The sequence below is a fragment of the Coregonus clupeaformis genome, chromosome 11 (genome assembly GCF_020615455.1).
Source record: "Coregonus clupeaformis isolate EN_2021a chromosome 11, ASM2061545v1, whole genome shotgun sequence".
In the NCBI taxonomy this organism is placed as follows: Eukaryota; Metazoa; Chordata; class Actinopteri; order Salmoniformes; family Salmonidae; genus Coregonus; species Coregonus clupeaformis.
This window is the reverse complement of record NC_059202.1, coordinates 35,568,034-35,586,804: the sequence shown is the minus strand read 5'-3', so window position 1 is coordinate 35,586,804 and position 18,771 is coordinate 35,568,034. Positions and strand designations below refer to the sequence as shown.

Below are 18,771 nucleotides of genomic sequence, written 5' to 3'. Positions count from 1 at the left end.
CAAAAGATTGGTATGGTGATGATGGAAATGAAATAACGTCAAGACATCATAGGGCAACACTCACCCACCTTTAGGCAGAGAGCGAGAACTGGCCGGGGCACAGCGGGTTTGCAATTCGACAACCTTCGAGTGCAGCGGAAAGGTGCCAGGGTGGACACGTGGCACTGATATAACCAACCATAGGCCTCTGTTCTCACGCCATCCTTAACCCCCCCCCTATTCTGCCTCAACACCCTTTTAAAAAATCCTCTCCTTTTGGTTGTCTTGTCCTTAAATCCACAACCTTTCTGACGATGCCACTTCCACTGTACGGTCCATTTCCATTTGAAAGAAACATCTGCCTTATTCAAGGTACTTTGAATATTCCAAAAAATAAAAGTATTCTTATTTTTACAGTGCAACACTGAAAAGAACACTGTGGGTTTTGAGGATAAAGATTTTACCGTCAGAGGATGGCTCATCTTCATCTCGTCACACATTTTTTTTTACAGTTTGAGAGCACCTCGTGCAGAAGGGGGACAGGACCAAGATGAGAGGGGGGAAAAAAACCTCACTCATAAATAAATAAATAAAGGAAGTCATTGTTGCTACAGAGACGAAAGCTTAGTGGTCTCCTGGATTCCTATTGGGCAGCCTGCTGCCATGTGCCCAGGAATCACCAGAGATGCTCTAACAAATCAAGGAAATGTTCTAATATTAGAAAATGTATCTAGGCAGTGATAGCTTCTGACCCTCGAACTCCACCTTAATTATATTCGACTTCACTAATAGTAATGGGTGAAGTGGAAGTAATTGCGGCCAATTTATCATTTTAATACAGGCACAGACAACAGTGCATTCGGAAAGTATTCAGAGCCCTTGACTTTTTCCACATTTTGATATGTTACAGCTTTATTCTAAAATTGATTAAATTGTTTTTTTCCCCCTCATCAATCTACACACAATACCCCATAATGACAAAGCAAAAACAGGTTTTTATAAATTTTTGCAAATGTATTAAAAATAAAACGGAAATATCACATTTACGTAAGTATTCAGACCCTTTACTCAGTACTTTGTTGAAGCACCATTGGCAGCGATTACAGCCTTGAGTCTTTTTGTATATGACGCTACAAGCTTGGCACACCTGTATTTGGGGAGTTTCTCCCATTCTTCTGTGCAGATCCTCTCAAGTACTGTCAGTTTGGATGGGGAGCGTCGCTACACAGCTATTTTCAGCTCTCTCCAGAGATATTCGATCAGGTTCAAGTCCGGGTTCTGGCTGGGCCACTCAAGGACATTCAGAGACTTGTCCCGAAGCCACTCCTGCGTTGTCTTGGCTGTGTGCTTAGGGTCGTTGTCCTGTTGGAATGTGAACCTTTGCCCCAGTCTGAGGTCCTGAGCGCTCTGGAGCAGGTTTTCATCAAGGATCTCTCTGTACTTTGCTCCGTTCTTTCCCTCGATACTCTCTAGTCTCCCAGTCCCTGCTGCTGAAAAACATCCCCACAAGAGTTCAATCTTGGTTTCATCAGACCAGAGAATCTTGTTTCTCATGGTCTGAGAGTCCTTTAGGTGCCTTTTGGCAAACTCCAAGCAGGCTGTCTTGTGCCTTTTACTGAGGAGTGGCTTCCGTCTGGCCACTCTACCATAAAAGCTTGATTGGTGGAGTGCTGCAGAGATGATTGTCATTTTGGAAGGTTGTCCCATCTCCACAGAGGAACTCTGGAGCTCTGTCAGAGTGACTATCGGGTTCTTGGTCACCTCCCTGACCAAGGCCCTTTTCCACCGATCGCTCAGTTTGGCCAGGCGGCCAGCTCTAGGAAGAGTCTTGGTGGTTCCAAACTTCTTCCATTTAAAAATGATGGAGGCCACTGTGTTCTTGGGGACCTTCAATGCTGCAGGAATTGTTTGGTGCCATTCCCTAGATCTGTGCCTCGACACAATCCTGTCTCGGAGCTCTATGGAAAATTCCTTCGACCTCATGGCTTGGTTTTTGCTCTGACATGCAATGTCAACTGTGGGACCTTATATAGACAGGTGTGTCCCTTTCCAAATCATGTCCAATCAATTGAATTTACGACAGGTGGATTCCAATCAAGTTGTAGAAACATCTCAAGGATGATCAATGGAAACAGGATGCACCTGAGCTCATTTTCGAGTCTCATAGCAAAGGGTCTGAATACTTATGTAAATAAGGTATCTTTTTTATTTTTAATAAATGTGCAAACATTCCTAAAAACCTGTTTTCGCTTTGTCATTATGGGTTATTGTGTGTAGATTGAGATTATAAAAAATATATATATTTTGAATAAGGCTGTAATGTAACAAAATGTGGAAAAAGTCAAGGGGTCTGAATACTTTCTGAATGCACTGAATGAATTGATTCCCCCTGCTCATATTCTGTGTTTTACTATAAAATAGAGATCACACACATTAAAGAATACAGCATGTACAGTATGTGGACACCCCTTCAAATGAGTGGATTCGGCTATTTCAGCCACACCCGTTGCTGACAGGTGTATAAAATAAAGCACACAGCCATTCAAGCTCCATAGACAAACATTGGCAGTAGAATGGCCCGTACTGAAGAGCTCAGTGACTTTCAACATGGCACCGTCATAGGATGCCACCTTTCTAACAAGTTAGTTTGTCAAATTTCTGCCCTGCTAGAACTGCCCCAGTCAACTGTGAGTGCTGTTATTGTGAAGTGGAAATGTCTAGGAGCAACAACGGCTCAGCCGCGACGTGGTAGGCCACACAAGCTCACAGAACGGGATCACCGAGTGCTGAAGGGCATAGCGCCTAAAAATAGTCTGTCCTTGGTTGCAACACTCACTACCGAGTTCCAAACTGCCTCTGGAAGCAACATCAGCACAATAACTGTTCGTCGGGAGCATTATGAAATGGGTTTCCATTGCCGAGCAATGACATTCTAGATGATTCTGCGCTACCAACTTTGTGGCAACAGTTTGGTGAAGGCCCTTTCCTGTTTCAGCATGACAATGCCCCCGTGCACAAAGCGAGGTCCATACAGAAATGGTTTGTCGAGATCAGTGTGGAAGAACTTGACTGGCTTGCACAGAGCCCTGACCTCAACCACATCAAACACCTTTGGGATGAATTGGAACGCCAGGGCTAATCGCCCAACATCAGTGCCCGACCTCACTAATGCTCGTGGCTGAATGGAAGGAAGTCCCCGCAGCAACGTTCCAACATCTAGTGGAAAGCCTTCCCAGAAGAGTGGAGGCTGTTATAGCAGCAAAGGGGGGACCAACTCCATATGAATGCTCATGATTTTGGAATGAGATGTTCGACGAGCATGTAGACGAGCATGTAGTGTATTATGAGATAATTTAAAAGCCCAGTGCAATCAAAAACTGAATTTTCTTGTGTTTTGTATATATTTCCAAAATATGAAGTTGGAATAACGCTGTGAAATTGTGAACATGATGATAATGCCCTTTTAGTGCAAGAGCTGTTTGAAAAGACTGTTTGACATTTCTGCCTGTTTTGGTGGGATGGCGTTTTGGCCTGCCTGGAGACGACATCACCAGTCAGTAAATTAGTTAATAGACCTTTCCCCTCCCCACACCCAGACAGTCCTAGCAAAATTCTTGCTTGTCTTCCATTTAATAAATTGCCTTTAACGAAACAGATACAGGCCTAGCTGATTGATTAAAATCCAGCATACTAAGGATTTAACTTATTTAGGATTTAATGGACCGTTTCATTTGCTAGTAGGCCTATTTGAAAATACAATTTGTATGTGTTAGCAAATAAAATGGACCAAAACCATTACCCTATCCTATGTTAACCAGCCATAATACAATTACTTAGTCATCATGGCTAATACAATTATATATATACTGAACAAAAATATAAACGCAACATGTAAAGTACTGGTCCCATGTTTCATGAGCTGAAATAAAAGATCCCAGAAATTTTCCATACACACAAAAAGCTTACTTCTCTTTTGGCCACAAATTTGTTTACATCCCTGTTATTGAGCATTTCTTATTTGCCAAGATAATCTATCCACCTGACAGGTTTGGCATATCAAGAAGCTGATTAAACAGCATGATCATTACACAGATGTACCTTGTGTTGGGGACAATAAAAGGATGTTCATTTCTGTACCGTAAGCCACCTCCAACGTCATTTTAGAGAATTTGGCAGTACATCCAACAGGCCTCACAACTGCAGACCATGTGTAACAACGACAGCCCAGGACCTCCACATCCAGCTTCTTCACCTGCGGGATCGTCTGAGGAGGGGTGCCGAGGAGTATTTCTGTATGTAATAAAGCCAGTTTGTGGGGAAAAACTCATTCTGATTGGCTGGGACTGGCTCCTTAGTGGGTGGACCTGGCTCCCAAGTGGGTAGGCCTATGCCCTCCCAGGCCTGCGCCCCTGCCCAGTCATGTGAAATCCATAGATTAATTTATTTCAATTGACTGATTTCCTTCTATGAACTAACTCAGTAAAATCTTTGAAATTGTTGCGTTTATATTTTTGTTCAGTATAAATAAATAGCTAAATTAAGTACAGTCAACTGCAAGGCCTATTCACTATAAATATATATACACATTTCCAGCGCTTGGTATTTGTTTAGCTTCATACTTTGGTTACACCTTATTCCTAGTTACACCTGTCTTTAACCGTTTTATGTAATTTTAAGCCATTTTGACCCAGGTCAGATTTGTCAGGAAAAAATTGTGAGACATTGATGATAGAATAAATATCTCAGGTTATATTTAACGTCTGAGGCACAACCAAACATGATATTAATCGTTTGTTATATGCAAGGGATGCCTTTTGACAGTCGTGGCTACAGTTGCAAACATGATTGTAATCCAGCAAACTCGTGCCAGCTGGCAGGACTTTGCGGGGCACCAACCCTGCTAGCTAATAACTGCAAAGATTCGAAACTCACTGCCCCAAGCATAGTTGAAGACGAACATGTGACAATACTTATTTAGCTATCTAACAAACTGCACTATGCGCCTATTGTTTGTTAGTAGCAGGTTACTAGAAGGGTTTACTGTATCACGTAGCAGGCGAATAGCTACAGAGGCTAGTAACGTTAAGCCAATTTTGCACACTTGTGGCTCGAGCCCCCCTCCACCATTTTCCAGTTTAGGGGAAAACTTTAAAACAAAAAATACTCACCGTAAAATGTCCTTGATTGGGTAACTATTTAAACTGGCTGAAAGGCTAATTTAGTCCTCTTAAAAGTTATTTTACTTGTTTCGTGTGCTCTTTAGCCATCCCAAACCGAAGTTCCCTACCATGTTCGTTGAGAAGATAGCTAACTACACCGATAGTCAGACCAGCAAAACTTGCACCAGCCGTACGGAAACAAACGAACGTAGCCGTAATTTCACGACGTGTTGTATGTAAAGTATGGGATACAGTCTGTAAGATGTGGCATACAGTATACCAATCAAAGAGGGGGCCAACAACAAATGTAACCATAAAGACATAGGAGTGCATTCATTACAATACAGTTCAAAATATATTCGTAAAACAAAAGACGTGACTATGCGTGTATTCATCAAATGCCATATGGAAACAATTTATTATAAAACAGTTTGGGAACAGCTAGTAAAAACACAAAATAGATCAATCTTGACACTTGCACCAGGGACAGCCCACGCCTCGCTACTCAAACATAAGCAGACCGATGCTGAAAGGCAAAGTCATACGAACCAGCAAAATTGTTAGGATTCCCATCTGAAGCCTCCTATCACAATTTCTCTATTATGAAAGTACACAAGCACTTACTTATTGGCAAATACATTCAACTGTCCAACCCAACCATAGGCATAATAACATCCTAGCCAGCCATCTATTTATTCAATGTTTGCTTTTGTTTGAATAGGGAGCTAGGCCATACAGTGTTAGAACCCAAAAATAAAAACTAGCCAGACAAAATTGGCTTATACAGTATATCCATATTCACATAAAATGGAAATTAGCACTGTACCTCCAGTATTTCTAACAAAATCACATATTTAAACAGAAAGAATGAATGTGGACATGTTCTTCCATTTTACCCTGTAAGTGTGCTAGAATGTATACAGGTACCCTTGTCTAAAACTAACTGGGTGCCACTGACATTGCTCGTCCTAATATTTATATATTTATTAATTCCATTCTTCTACTTTTAGATGTGTGTGTATTGTGGTGAATTGTTAGATACTACTGCACTGTTGGAGCTAGAAACACAAGCATTTGGCTACACCCGCAATAACATCTGCTAAATATGTGTATGTGACCAATAACATTTGAAGTGAGCATAGAGGAGTTAGATAGCAGACAAAATGGCAGTGTCAGAATGAGGGTTAAATGCAAAAGACAAAGCATTGTAGACTGATGTGTAGCCTAACCTTCTAAGCTCACTCCCAGCCTTTGATTAACCACATGCATCCCTCATGACAGGGATCATCAACTAGATTCAGCCGCGGGCCAATTTATTCTTGAGCGGATGGGCCGGAATATAATTCAAAATAATTAGTTGACTGCAAATTGACCGCAAGAAGCCCAAACAGATAATATTTGACTAAAACAATTATTTCAAACATTGCTTACATTTGTATACGATCATGTCTTTTTCTGGTTCAGGGCATGATGAGAAGGAGTGAGAGGAAAGTGCAAAAGTTGACTGTGCACACAATGCTATTAGACACACAGTAAAAACCACAGCATGGGCTATATAAACCCAGAGTATCATGCAATCAAGTATTACGTGTCCTTGTCTCATGCAGCATGCATCCAACAGAAGAGTAACTGCCTCCTACAGTATTCCTATAGAACAGTTTTAGGAGGTTTTACAGTTCCAAAAGGTACTTACGTAAAATGATGTAGTGTTGAAATGTGCATACCAATATAATAGCTTCACAGTACATGGTATCAAAGAGTGGTTTCATTAAGTAGAAATACAGGATTACTAAATTATATTTGTTTAAATTGTAAATAGCATATTCATTGTAAACAATTCAGACTTTGAGTAAGCATGTCTTGGGTATAAATTCATTTCACCGCCACCGTCTTCTGAGTTCTGAGCAGTTCATCCAATCTGAAAATATGTTGAGGATCTGTTGAGACTTCGACTTTTGATATATACAGAGGGTTAGATAACAGCAAGTACCATTTTTGACAATATCAACCTTCAAAACGACTTTAGTGTATAAAATGGGCCAAAATGATAGTGTTCAACACCGCTAATTAATTACATGCATTGTATTATATGCATTGCAATACTGATGAGATTCCCCAACAAGCTTCATCCTTGCTTCATCAGAGGCCCATTCTTTCAGCCATGGTCGTTCACGTTGCTTGTGCAACAGGTCGGTCATGGGCGTTCACGTTGCTTGTACAACAGGTTGGTTGGTGTACCCCAAAATATAAATGAAGTACAATAATAATGCATACGGAATTAATAGACTCAGATATCAAAATATATACATAAATACATGTACAGTACAAAGACATAAAACTAGCGTCTGTTAATATCTAAGCCCTGGGATCTGACTGAAGGTATGGGGTGCTCCTTCATTGTTGACTATTCCATACATCGGTAAAAAAATAATAATGTCAAAATTATTTATTTTCCTTAGTGCATTTTACCCCAATGTAAACATCAACACAAAAGCACAAGATGAAATAGGAACAGGTTTCTTACGCATGAACATTTTCACATGCACAACAGTCATTATGCTTAAATCTGCATATTATATGTAGATACGGTCAAAGGCTGTATCGAGGATAATTGAAAATATGCAAGCGGCTCCTGTGAAAGCTTAAACGGTTTCTCTTTAGCTTGGTGGTATCACCTGGACAACTGTATTCCTTGAGGTAGCCTAAAACAGGGTTAAGAGCAAAACTATCTGTGCCTTATCAAAACAATATCCTGTCAACAATTGCCTGTGTGACAGCGATGAGGTAACACTATTTGATAAGAACAAAGTTCCATGCTTTAGTAGTACAAGCATTGACAGCAAGCTCAAATTGCCATGCTACACCAATGTTCAACTGATTTAAGTCCACCATGATTTCAGCAAAACCAAGGGGTAAACCCTGTTGCCATGAGAATCAGTACAGGAACCCAATAGAACAACATGTCAGGATGAACGAACATGACAATGAGGTTATGACAGAATATTGTGCAATATAATTAACAGGTTTTAAAACTAACTAGTTGCTGAATTTCATGTGAAATACTTGCTTTCATTTCTATGGTAGCTTAGATTTGAAGAAATACCCTCTGTTTGAGATTTGCATAAAATTGCTTTGAAATATAAACTATATTTGTAAAGGGGACTACATTTTCCTGCTACTGTCAAGCCTGCCAACAAGGAAATAACATCTATTTGTCAAACAAAAAAGGCCATCAGTTCATAAAATATGGCTTAAGAGAACAAAAACCAAACAAATAAATAGTGAGCGTAGTCTTCACATCAACTAAGAACTGACCTAAGTAGTTCATATAAGAATTGCCCTGCAGTTTTGTACGATTCAAAATATACTTCAAAACTGTAGTCTCAGCTTCCAAGCCTAAATCAAAACAACTTTCAAATTATGTGGTAATCTGTAGAAATGAAGATTTATACATTAATACTTTCCATTTATGAATGCGAATAAATTGTCAAAAACTTTCCTCTCCAAAAACGACTTACTTCTGTGAACTTCCTACCATTATCAACTACTCTGTACCATGTTTAAAAATAGACATTTCTAGAAAAATCATGTCAATAGAAAATAGAAATGTGTCTATGGATACAAAACATGATTTAATCTTGGCTAGTCACTATCAATTGAACACTTTCCTTTTTTGGCCCCATTGTAAATCCTATTAGCTTAAAAGTAATAAATAAGCCCAGGAAATAAAGTGCAGTCTATTTCCTAGTGTTACATATTTCCGAAACTAAATCTTGAATCAAGTGAAATCTACAAAACAAAATCAATGTGGCGAAATACTATTTCGCCCAAACATTTCCTTCCTTTAGCAATGAGTATCAAGGTGCTTCCTTGGAAGAAATTACTCTATAAAATGAGTCAAGGAAATGTCACTTCCTTAGCTTCCCTTTCTGGGGGCTAGAGTCTACTGCGGTATCCCCAACTTGATCCGAGGCAGGCCTTTCTTTGTGCAAAGCAGCTGTCTCTTCTGGTGCCTTACTGGAGATTTCTACCATGAGAAAGACATCCTTGCTCGGCTGTTGTGGTCCAATGTTGGAATCGGTAGATTCAGCCTCCTCCCTCTCGTCGTCCTCCTCCTCTCCGTCTGAGCACGGCTCCCAGACGTCCTGGTCCACGCTCTCCATCGAGCCCTGCACAGCGATCTGAGGCACCTGGATGAAACGTTTCACCACAGTCACCTCCTCGCTGGTTTGGGAAATGGCCGACCAGGAGGCCGCCCGCTGCGGGAGCCGATTGCTTCCAGGGGCGTTGAGCGTCGCAGTGAGCGTGGGGATGGTCTTCTGGTCGTCAGGCTCGTCAAAGCTCACCTCCTGCACCGCCTCCTGCTTCTTGAAGGAGTCGCGGCGCTCCGACAGGTTGAGCTTCCTCATCACCACCAGCTGCTCTGAGCGTTCCGTCGCCCAGTCCCTCAGCCTCTGGCAGCCCCCGTACCCCCCCTGCAGCCTCCCGTGGTCCCCGAGGTAGGAGACCCCTCCGCTGCAGACCCCCTCCACCTCCTCCCCCTCATCCTGGAAAGGCACCTCCAACGTGTGCCTTCGGTGGGGGTACGACTTCTTGTCGGTGTGGTAGGCGCTCGAGAGCCTCTCAGCCGACTGCACCCTCTTGAGGAGGGGGGAGCGGGGAGGCTCGGCGCTGCGGGGGCGCACACAATGGCGGACGATGGTGGGGGGGGACAGAGTCTTGCCGTGGAAGGTATTGGTGATGCCAGGAAGGGGGGAGGGGGAGCGCTGGGGCGACAGGGGCTGGGTGGAAGAGTTGCAGGCCAGGGGGGACGGGGGGATGCTGCTGGTGGACTTGCGGCGACCCACCTTGGTGTAATGCTGAGTGACCAGCTTGGAGCCCAAGCCGTGCAGGGAGCTGGGCCGGATGTGTGCAGCTGGGGAGCTGGGAGAGCTGGAGCTGGGAGAAGTGCTCTGTGGAGAGTTGGTGTCTGAGGGAGAGGTAAATACAGAGTAAGATAACCTGATTAAAACCACCAGCTTATAGTCCACCTCAACGGGGCTATTGCACTGTCATTAACAATAAAATGGACAAAGACATATTGCAAGCAAAATTGGGAGATAAAAGCTAACGTTACTAGTAACAGTAGCAGTACTAGTAGTAGCCTTAGTAATACAGTAGTGACTGTAGCCGTAGTAGTAGTAGTAGTAGTAGCAGCAGTAGTAGTAGTAGTAATAATAGAAGCAGTAGTAGTAGCAGCAGTAGTAGAAGTAGTAATGATATAAGCAGTAGCAGCAGCAGTAGTAGTAGTAGTAGTAGCAGCAGTATTAGTAATAGTAGTAGCAGTAGTAGTAGCAGCAGTAGTAGTAGTAGTAGCACCAGCAGTAGTAATAATAGAAGCAGTAGTAGCAGCAGCAGTAGTAGCAGTAGTAGTAGTAATAATAGAAGCAGTAGTAGTAGCAGCAGCAGTAGCAGTAGTAGTAATAATAGAAGCAGTAGTAGTAGCATCAGTAGTAGCAGCAGTAGTAGTAGCAGCAGCAGTAGTAATAGAAGCAGTAGTAGAAGCATCAGTAGTAGCAGCAGTAGTAGTAGCAGCAGCAGTAGTAGTAATAATAGAAGTAGTAGCAGCAGTAGTAATAATAGAAGCAGTAGTAGTAGCATCAGTAGTAGTAGCAGCAGCAGTAGTAGTAGCAGTAGCAGTAGCAGCAGCAGTAGTAATAGAAGCAGTAGTAGAAGCAGCAGCAGTAGTAATAATAGAAGCAGTAGTAGTAGTAATAGTAGTAGTAGTAGTAGCAGCAGTAGTAATAGTAATAGTAGTAGCAGTAATAGTAGTAGTAATAGTAGTAGCAGCAGCAGTAGTATTAGTAATAATAGTAGCAGCAGTAGTAGTAGTAGTATTATTCTTTTAAAAAAATATATTGAACCTTTATTTAACTAGGCAAGTCAATTAATATCAAATTCTTATTTACAATAACGGCCTACCAAGAGGTAAAAGGCCTCCTGTGGGAACGGGGGCTGGGATTAGAAATAAAAATGTAGGACAAAACACACGTCATGACAAGAGAGTCACCACAACACTACATAAAGAGAGACCTAAGACAACACAACATTGTAGCAACACAACATGGTAGCAACACAACATGGCAGCAGCACAACATGGTAGCAGAAACATTGTGCCTAACTATGTTTGTACCGACAACAGCACGAAGGACAAAAAGGTAGAGACAACAATATATCACGTGAAACAAACACAAGTAGTAGTAGCAGAGTAGTAGTAGCAGAGTAGTAGTAGTAGTAGTAGTAGTAACAGAAGTAGTAGTAGTAGTAGTAGTAGTAGTAGTAGTAGTGGTAATAGTAGTAGTAATAGTAACAGAGTAGTAGTAGTAGTAGTGGTAATAGTAGTAGTAATAGTAACAGAGTAGTAGTAATAGTAACAGTAGTAGTAGTTGGCTAGTAATCATAATCATAGTGGAAGCAGCAGTAGTCACAGTAACAGTGCTAGTAGCTCCTGAGTGGCGCAGCGGTCTAAGGAACTGCATCTCAACGCTAGAGATGTCACTACAGACCCTGGTTCGATTCCAGGCTTTATCACAATTAGGCCGTGATTGGGAGTCCCATAGGGCGGCGCACAATTGGCCCGGCATCGTCCGGCTTTGGCCGGGGTAGGCCATCATTGTAAATAAGAATTTGTTCTTAACTGACTTGCCTAGTTAAATAAAAGGTTAAATAAAAAAACTGTGCTGCCTGGGCCTGGTGTTACCTCCAGCCTGGTGGTGAGGGGCAGGGCTGTGACAGGGGGTGGAGGGGCCGGGTGACAGGCTGTGTGTGGGGGAGCCTGGCAGGCTCTCGCTGGATGACACAGAGTGGTGCTGCAGTCCAGAGTTGAAGCTGCGGCTGCTGTGCATCACTGTGCTCTGCTTGGACAGCTTCTTCAGGATGCTCCGCCGCCTGGGATAGTTAGTGGTTACAGAGAGTTATAAAGGGGTTGTGAAGGGGTTTGAAGGGTAACAAGTCGCATAACATTTATTATTTATAGTATGTGATTCACAGAGGGTTTTTTTCTGCAAAACAAATTTCCTTATTGAGTATAATATTGTTTTCTAATCGAACTGGTTGCATAATAATATCGGGGATATTGAGGCTGATGACAGTAGAGCAATAGAAGTAAAACATATAAGTAAAAAATTATAGAGAATACTCTGTGCATTAAGGACGTCTTCTACAGTATAACTTAAGTTTCTTAACTTAAAGTCAAGGCTTAGATGTATAACTCCATTTTGAAAAAGGACAACACTGCTGAGGTATAGTTTGTTATCATCCATCCATGCAGTTGTGTGCAGCGATCTCTATCGAACACTGGGGGGAGACAGAATAGGGACTTTTGCAGAATAACTCTTGCTGGATGTATTTACACTGAACAAAAATATAACCAACATGCAACAATGTCAACGATTTGACTGAGATACAGTTTATATAAGGAAATCAGTCAATTGAAATAAATTCATTAGGCCCTAATCTATGGATTTCACATGACTGGGAATACAGATATGACTCTGTTGGTCACAGATACCATAAAAGAAAAGAAGTAGGGGCGTGGATCAGAAAACCAGTCAGTATCTGGTGTGACCACCATTTGCCTCATGCAGCGCGACACATCTCCTTCGCATAGAGTTGATCAGGCTGTTGATTGTGGAATGTTGTCCCACTCCTCTTCAATGGCTGTGCGAAGTTGCTGGATATTGGCGGAAACTAGAACACGCTGTCGTACACGTCGATCCAGAGCATCCCAAACATGCTCAATGAGTGACATGTCTGGTGAGTATTCAGGCCATGGATGAACTGGGAAATGTTCAGGTTCCAGGAATTGTGTACAAATCCTTGCGACATGGGGCCGTGCATTATCATGCTGAAACATGAGGTGATGGCGGCGGATGAATGGCACGACAATGTCCCGTGTAGCTCAGTTGGTAGAGCATGGCGCTTGCAACGCCAGGGTTGTGGGTTTGTTTCCCACGGGGGACCAGTATGAAAAAAAATAATAATTATGCACTCACTAACTGTAAGTCGCTCTGGATAAGAGCGTCTGCTAAATGACTAAAATGTCAATGTAATGTGCCTCAGGATCTCGTCCCGGTATCTCTGTGGATTGAAATTGCCATCGATAAAATCCTATTGTGTTCGTTGTCCGTAGCTTATACCTGCCCATACCATAACCCCACCGCCACCATAGGGAACTCTGTTCACAATGTTGACATCAGCAAACCGCTCGCCCACACGATGCCATCAAATTAAATTAAATTAGATTTGTCACATGCGCCGAATACAACAGCTGTAGACCTTACCGTGAAATACTTACTTAGAAGCCCCTTAACCAACAATGCAGTTCAAGAAATAGAGTTAAGAAAATATTTACTAAATAAACTAAAGTAAAAAAAAAAAAAAAAGTAACAAAATACGAGGCTATATACAGGGGGTACCGGTACCGAGACAATGTGCAGGGGTAAAGGTTAGTCGAGGTAATTTGTACATGTAGGTAGGTAAAGTGACTATGCATTGATAATAAACAGCGAGTAGCTATACAGGGGGGGGGTGGTCAATGTAAATAGTCCGGGTGGCCATTTTATTAATTGTACAGCAGTCTTATGGCTTGGGGGTAGAAGCTGTTAAGGAGCCTTTTGGTCCTAGACTTGGCCCTCGGGTACCGCTTGCCGTGCGGTAGCAGAGAGAACAGTCTATGACTTTCGTGACTGGAGTCTTTGACAATTTTTTGTGCCTTCCTCTGACACAGCCTAGTATATAGGTCCTGGATGGCAGGAAGCTTGGCCCCAGTGATGTACTGGGCCGTGCGCACTACCTTCTGTAGCGCCTTAAGGTCGGATGCCGAGCAGTTGCCATACCAGGCGGTGATGCAACCAGTCAGGATGTTCTCGATGGTGCAGCTGTATAACTTTTTGAGGATCTGGGGACCCATGACAAATCTTTTCAGTCTCCTGAGGGGGAAAAGGTGTTGTCGTGCCCTTTCTCAACTGTCTTGGTGTGTTTGGACCATGATAGTTCGTTGGTGATGTGGACACCAAGGAACTTGAAACTCTCGACCCGCTCCACTACAGACCCGTCGATGTTTATGGGGGCCTGTTCGGCCGCCTTTTCCTGTAGTCCACGATCAGCTCCTTTGTTTGGCTCACATTGAGGGAGAGGTTGTTGTCCTGGCACCACACTGCCAGGTCTCTGACCTCCTCCCTATAGGCTGTCTCATCGTTGTCGGTGATCAGGCCTACCACTGTTGTGTCGTCAGCAAACTTAATGGTGTTGGAGTCGTGTTTGGCAACACAGTCGTGGATGCACAGGGAGTATAGGAGGGGACTAAGCATGCACCCCTGAGGAACCCCAGTGTTGAGGATCAGCGTGGCAGATGTGTTGTTGCCTACCCTTACCACCTGGGGGCGGTCCGTCAGGAAGTCCAGGATCCAGTTGCAGAGGGAAGTGTTTAGTCCCACTTAGTGATGAGCTTGGTGGGCACTATGTTGTTGAACGCTGAGCTGTAGTCAATGAACAGCATTCTCACATAGGTGTTCCTTTTGTCCAGGTGGGAAAGGGCAGTGTGGAGTGCGATTGAGATTGCATCATCTGTGGATCTGTTTGGGCGGTATGCGAATTGGAGTGGGTCTAGGGATTCCGGGATGATGGTGTTGATGTGAGCAGCCTTTCAAAGCACTTCATGGCTACAGACGTGACTGCTACAGGGCGGTATTCATTTAGGCAGGTTACCTTCGCTTTCTTGGGCACAGGGACTATGGTGGTCTGCTTGAAACATGTAGGTATTACAGACTCGGTCAGGGAAAGGTTGAAAATGTCAGTGAAGACACCTGCCAGTTGGTCCGCGCATGCTTTGAGTACACGTCCTGGTAATCCGTCCGGCCCCGCGCCTTTGTGAATGTTAATATTTTTCGAGGTCTTGCTCAGCATATCGGATTTTCTGCCGGAATCACTGGACCTTATCACCGGACCATCGCAACTAGCTAGCTGCAACCGAATGGCTGTTGTTGGCTAATATCCACTTCCCGACGTACCAGTTAGCCTTGAGCTAGCCTCGAGCCAGGCCCATCTCCCGGCTATCTACCTCTCTGTCAACCGGACGGGACCTCCTAGTGTCGACACGGAGCCCCGCCGATCCATCACGTCTGGTCTGCCAACGTAATCGTCTGATGTGGTTTCAACAGGCATCCCGTTGCGACGACCACGAAGATCCATCTGCTAGCCCCTGCCCGCTAGCACGCGCAATCAACAGCCGTGCCTCCTGCTCGCCTGTGCTTTAGCAGCCTACGATCTGCTCCCGGACTTACTTAGTGCTGTTCACTGGACCTTATGATCACTCAGCTACACAGCTAATGCCTGCTGGATTGTTCCTTTACACGGTACCCCATCCTGTTCATCTGTTTAGCCTCAGCCAAACTTTGGTCGCCATTACCAGTTGTTGTCTTAGCCCTCTCGAATAACACCTGTGATTGCGTTATGCCTCTCTCCCATGTCAATATGCCTAGCCTATTGCTGTTTGGGTTAGTTCTTATTATACAATTTCACTGTAGAGCCCCAAGTTCAGCTCAACCAGCCTCAGAGAGCTCCTTTGTCCCACCCCCCATACACACAGAGACCGGCTCAATCGGTACCTCCAGTGATGCTCTCTCTTTCATAGTTACTCAATGCTTAGGTGTACCTCCACTGTACTCATATCCTTGTCTGTACATAAAGCCCTGAATCTATTCTACAATACCCGGAAATCTGCCCCCTTTCTCTGTACCCAACGCACTAGAAGACCAGTTCTTAAAGCCTTTAGCCGTATCCTTATTCTATTCCTCCTCTGTTCCTCTGATGATGTAGAGGTTAACCCAGGCCCTGTAGGCCCCAGTATTACTCCTACCCCCCAGGCGCTATCATTTGTTGACTTCTGTAATCATAAAAGCCTTGGTTTCTTGCATGTTAACATCAGAAGTCTACTCCCCAAGTTTGAGTTATTCACTGCGTTAGCACACACTGCCAACCCTGATGTTCTAGCAGTGTCTGAATCTTGGCTTAGGAAGGCCACCAAAAATTCAGAAATTTCCATTCCGAACTACAACATTTTCCGTCTAGATAGAACTGCCAAAGGGGTGGAGTTAGCCTGCAGAGCTCTATCATACTGAATATTTCCCAGAGCTCTATCATACTATCCAGGTCTGTGCCCAAACAGTTTGAGCTTCTACTTCTAAAAATCCAACTTTCCAGAAATAAGTCTCTCACTGTTGCCGCTTGCTACAGACCCCCCTCAGCCCCCAGTTGTGCCCTGGACACCGTATGTGAATTGCTTGCCCCCCATCTATCCTCAGAGTTCGTACTGCTTGGTGAACTAAACTGGGATATGCTTAACACCCCGGCCGTCCTACAATCTAAACTAGATGCCCTCAATCTCACACAAATTATCAAGGAACCTACCAGGTACAACCCTAAATCCGTAAACATGGGCACACTCATAGATATCATCCTGACTAATTTACACTCTAAATACACCTCCGCTGTCTTCAACCAGGATCTCAGCGATCAATGCCACATTGCCTGCGTCCGTAATGGGTCCGCGGTCAAACGACCACCCCTCATCACTGTCAAACGCTCCCTAAAACACTTACATTTACATTTACGTCATTTAGCAGACGCTCTTATCCACTTCAGCGAGCAGGCCTTTCTAATTGACCTGGCCCGGGTATCCTGGATGGATATTGACCTCATTCCGTCAGTAGAGGATGCCTGGATGTTCTTCAAAAGTGCTTTCCTCTCCATTGTAAATAAGCATGCCCCATTCAAAAAATTCAGAACTAAGAACAGATATAGCCCCTGGTTCACCCCAGACTTGACTGCCCTTGACCAGCACAAAAACATCCTGTGGCGTACTGCATTAGCATCGAACAGCCCCCGCGATATGCAACTTTTACAGTTTACATTTTAGTCATTTAGCAGACGCTCTTATCCAGAGCAACTTACAGTTCGTGAGTGCATACAGTTTTCATACTGGCCCCCCGTGGGAATCGAACCCACAACCCTGGTGTCGCAAACGCCATACTCTACCAACTGAGCTACACAGGGCCACTTTTCAGGGAAGTCAGGAACCAATATACACAATCAGTTAGGAAAGCAAAGGCTAGCTTTTTCAAACAGAAATTTGCATCCTGTAGCACTAACTCCAAAAAGTGTTGGGACACTGTAAAGTCCATGGAGAATAAGAGCACCTCCTCCCAGCTACCCACTGCACTGAGGCCAGGAAACACTGTCACCACCGATAAATCTACGATAATCGAGAATTTCAATAAGCATTGTGCTACGGCTGGCCATGCTTTCCACCTGGCTACCCCTATTCAGATAGCTGATGTCCTGAAAGAGCTGCTAAATCTGGACCCCTACAAATCAGCTGGACTAAACAATCTGGACCCTTTCTTTCTAAAATTAGCCGCCGAAATTGTCGCATCCCCTATTACTAGCCTGTTCAACCTCTCTTTCGTATCGTCTGAGATCCCCAGAGATTGGAAAGCTGCCGCAGTCATCCCCCTCTTCAAAGGGGGTGACACTCTAGATCCAAACTGTTACAGACCTATATCCATCCTGCCCTGCCTTTCGAAAGCCTAGTTAACAAACAGATCACCGACCATTTTGAATCCCACCGTACCTTCTCCGCTATGCAATCTGGTTTCCGAGCTGGTCATGGGTGCACCTCAGCCACGCTCAAGGTCCTAAATGATATAATAACCGCGATCGATAAAAGACAGTACTGTGTAGCCGTCTTCATCGACCTGGCCAAGGCTTTTGACTCTGTCAATCACCACATTCTTATTGGCAGACTAAATAGTCTTGGTTTCTCAAATGACTGCCTCGCCTGGTTCACCAACTACTTCTCAGATAGAGTTCAATGTGTCAAATCCGAGGGCCTGTTGTCTGGACCTCTGGCAGTCTCTATGGGGGTGCCACAGGGTTCAATTCTCGGGCCGACTCTATTCTCTGTGTATATCAATGATTCAACACTCCTTCCGTGGCCTCCAACTGCTCTTAAACGCTAGTAAAACTAAATGCATGCTCTTCAATCGAACGCTGCCTGCACCCGCCAGCCCGACTAGAATCACTACTCTCGGCGTGTCTGACTTAGAATATGTGGACAACTACAAAAACCTAGGTGTCTGGTTAGACCGTAAACTCTCCTTCCAGACTCACATTAAGCATCTCCAATCCAAAGTTAAATCTAGAATCGGCTTCCTATTTCACAACAAAGCCTCCTTCATTCATGCTGCTAAACATGCCCTCGTAAAACTGACTATCCTACCGATCCTTGACTTCGGCGATGTCATTTACAAAATAGCCTCCAATACTCTACTCAGCAAATTGGATGTAGTCTATCACAGTGCCATCCGTTTTGTCACCAAAGCCCCATATACTACCCACCACTGTGAACTGTACGCTCTTGTTGGCTGGTCCTCACTACATATTCGTCGCCAAACCCACTGGCTCCAGGTCATCTATAAATCACTTCTAGGCAAATCCCCGCCTTATCTTAGAACATTGGACACCAAGTAACACCCACCCGTAGTATGCGTTCCAGCAGGTATATCTCACTGGTCATCCCCAAAGCCAACACCTC

The 18,771-nt window shown here is 43.9% G+C and overlaps 2 protein-coding genes across 5 annotated transcripts in view; both read right to left on the bottom strand.

Annotated features, from left to right (window-relative positions):
• The window catches only part of LOC121576870 (phosphatidylinositol 3-kinase regulatory subunit gamma-like), a 33,439-nt gene extending 28,144 nt beyond the window's left edge, over positions 1-5,295 (bottom strand). Inside the window, exon 1 of the mRNA XM_045223526.1 lies at positions 5,148-5,295. The gene's annotated coding sequence lies outside the window, so the exon portion shown is untranslated. The remainder of the gene's footprint in view (positions 1-5,147) is intronic.
• A 231-nt stretch (positions 5,296-5,526) lies between these two features.
• LOC121576869 (microtubule-associated serine/threonine-protein kinase 3-like) overlaps positions 5,527-18,771 on the bottom strand; it is a 69,218-nt gene continuing 55,973 nt past the window's right edge. For all 4 annotated transcript variants that reach the window (XM_041890417.2, XM_045223523.1, XM_045223524.1 and 1 more), the window contains 2 exons: positions 11,878-12,065; positions 5,527-10,107 (listed from right to left, as the gene is read on the bottom strand). In XM_041890417.2, the coding sequence (XP_041746351.2) occupies positions 9,047-10,107; positions 11,878-12,065 (1,249 nt within the window). In that variant the 3' untranslated portion in view covers positions 5,527-9,046. The remainder of the gene's footprint in view (positions 10,108-11,877; positions 12,066-18,771) is intronic.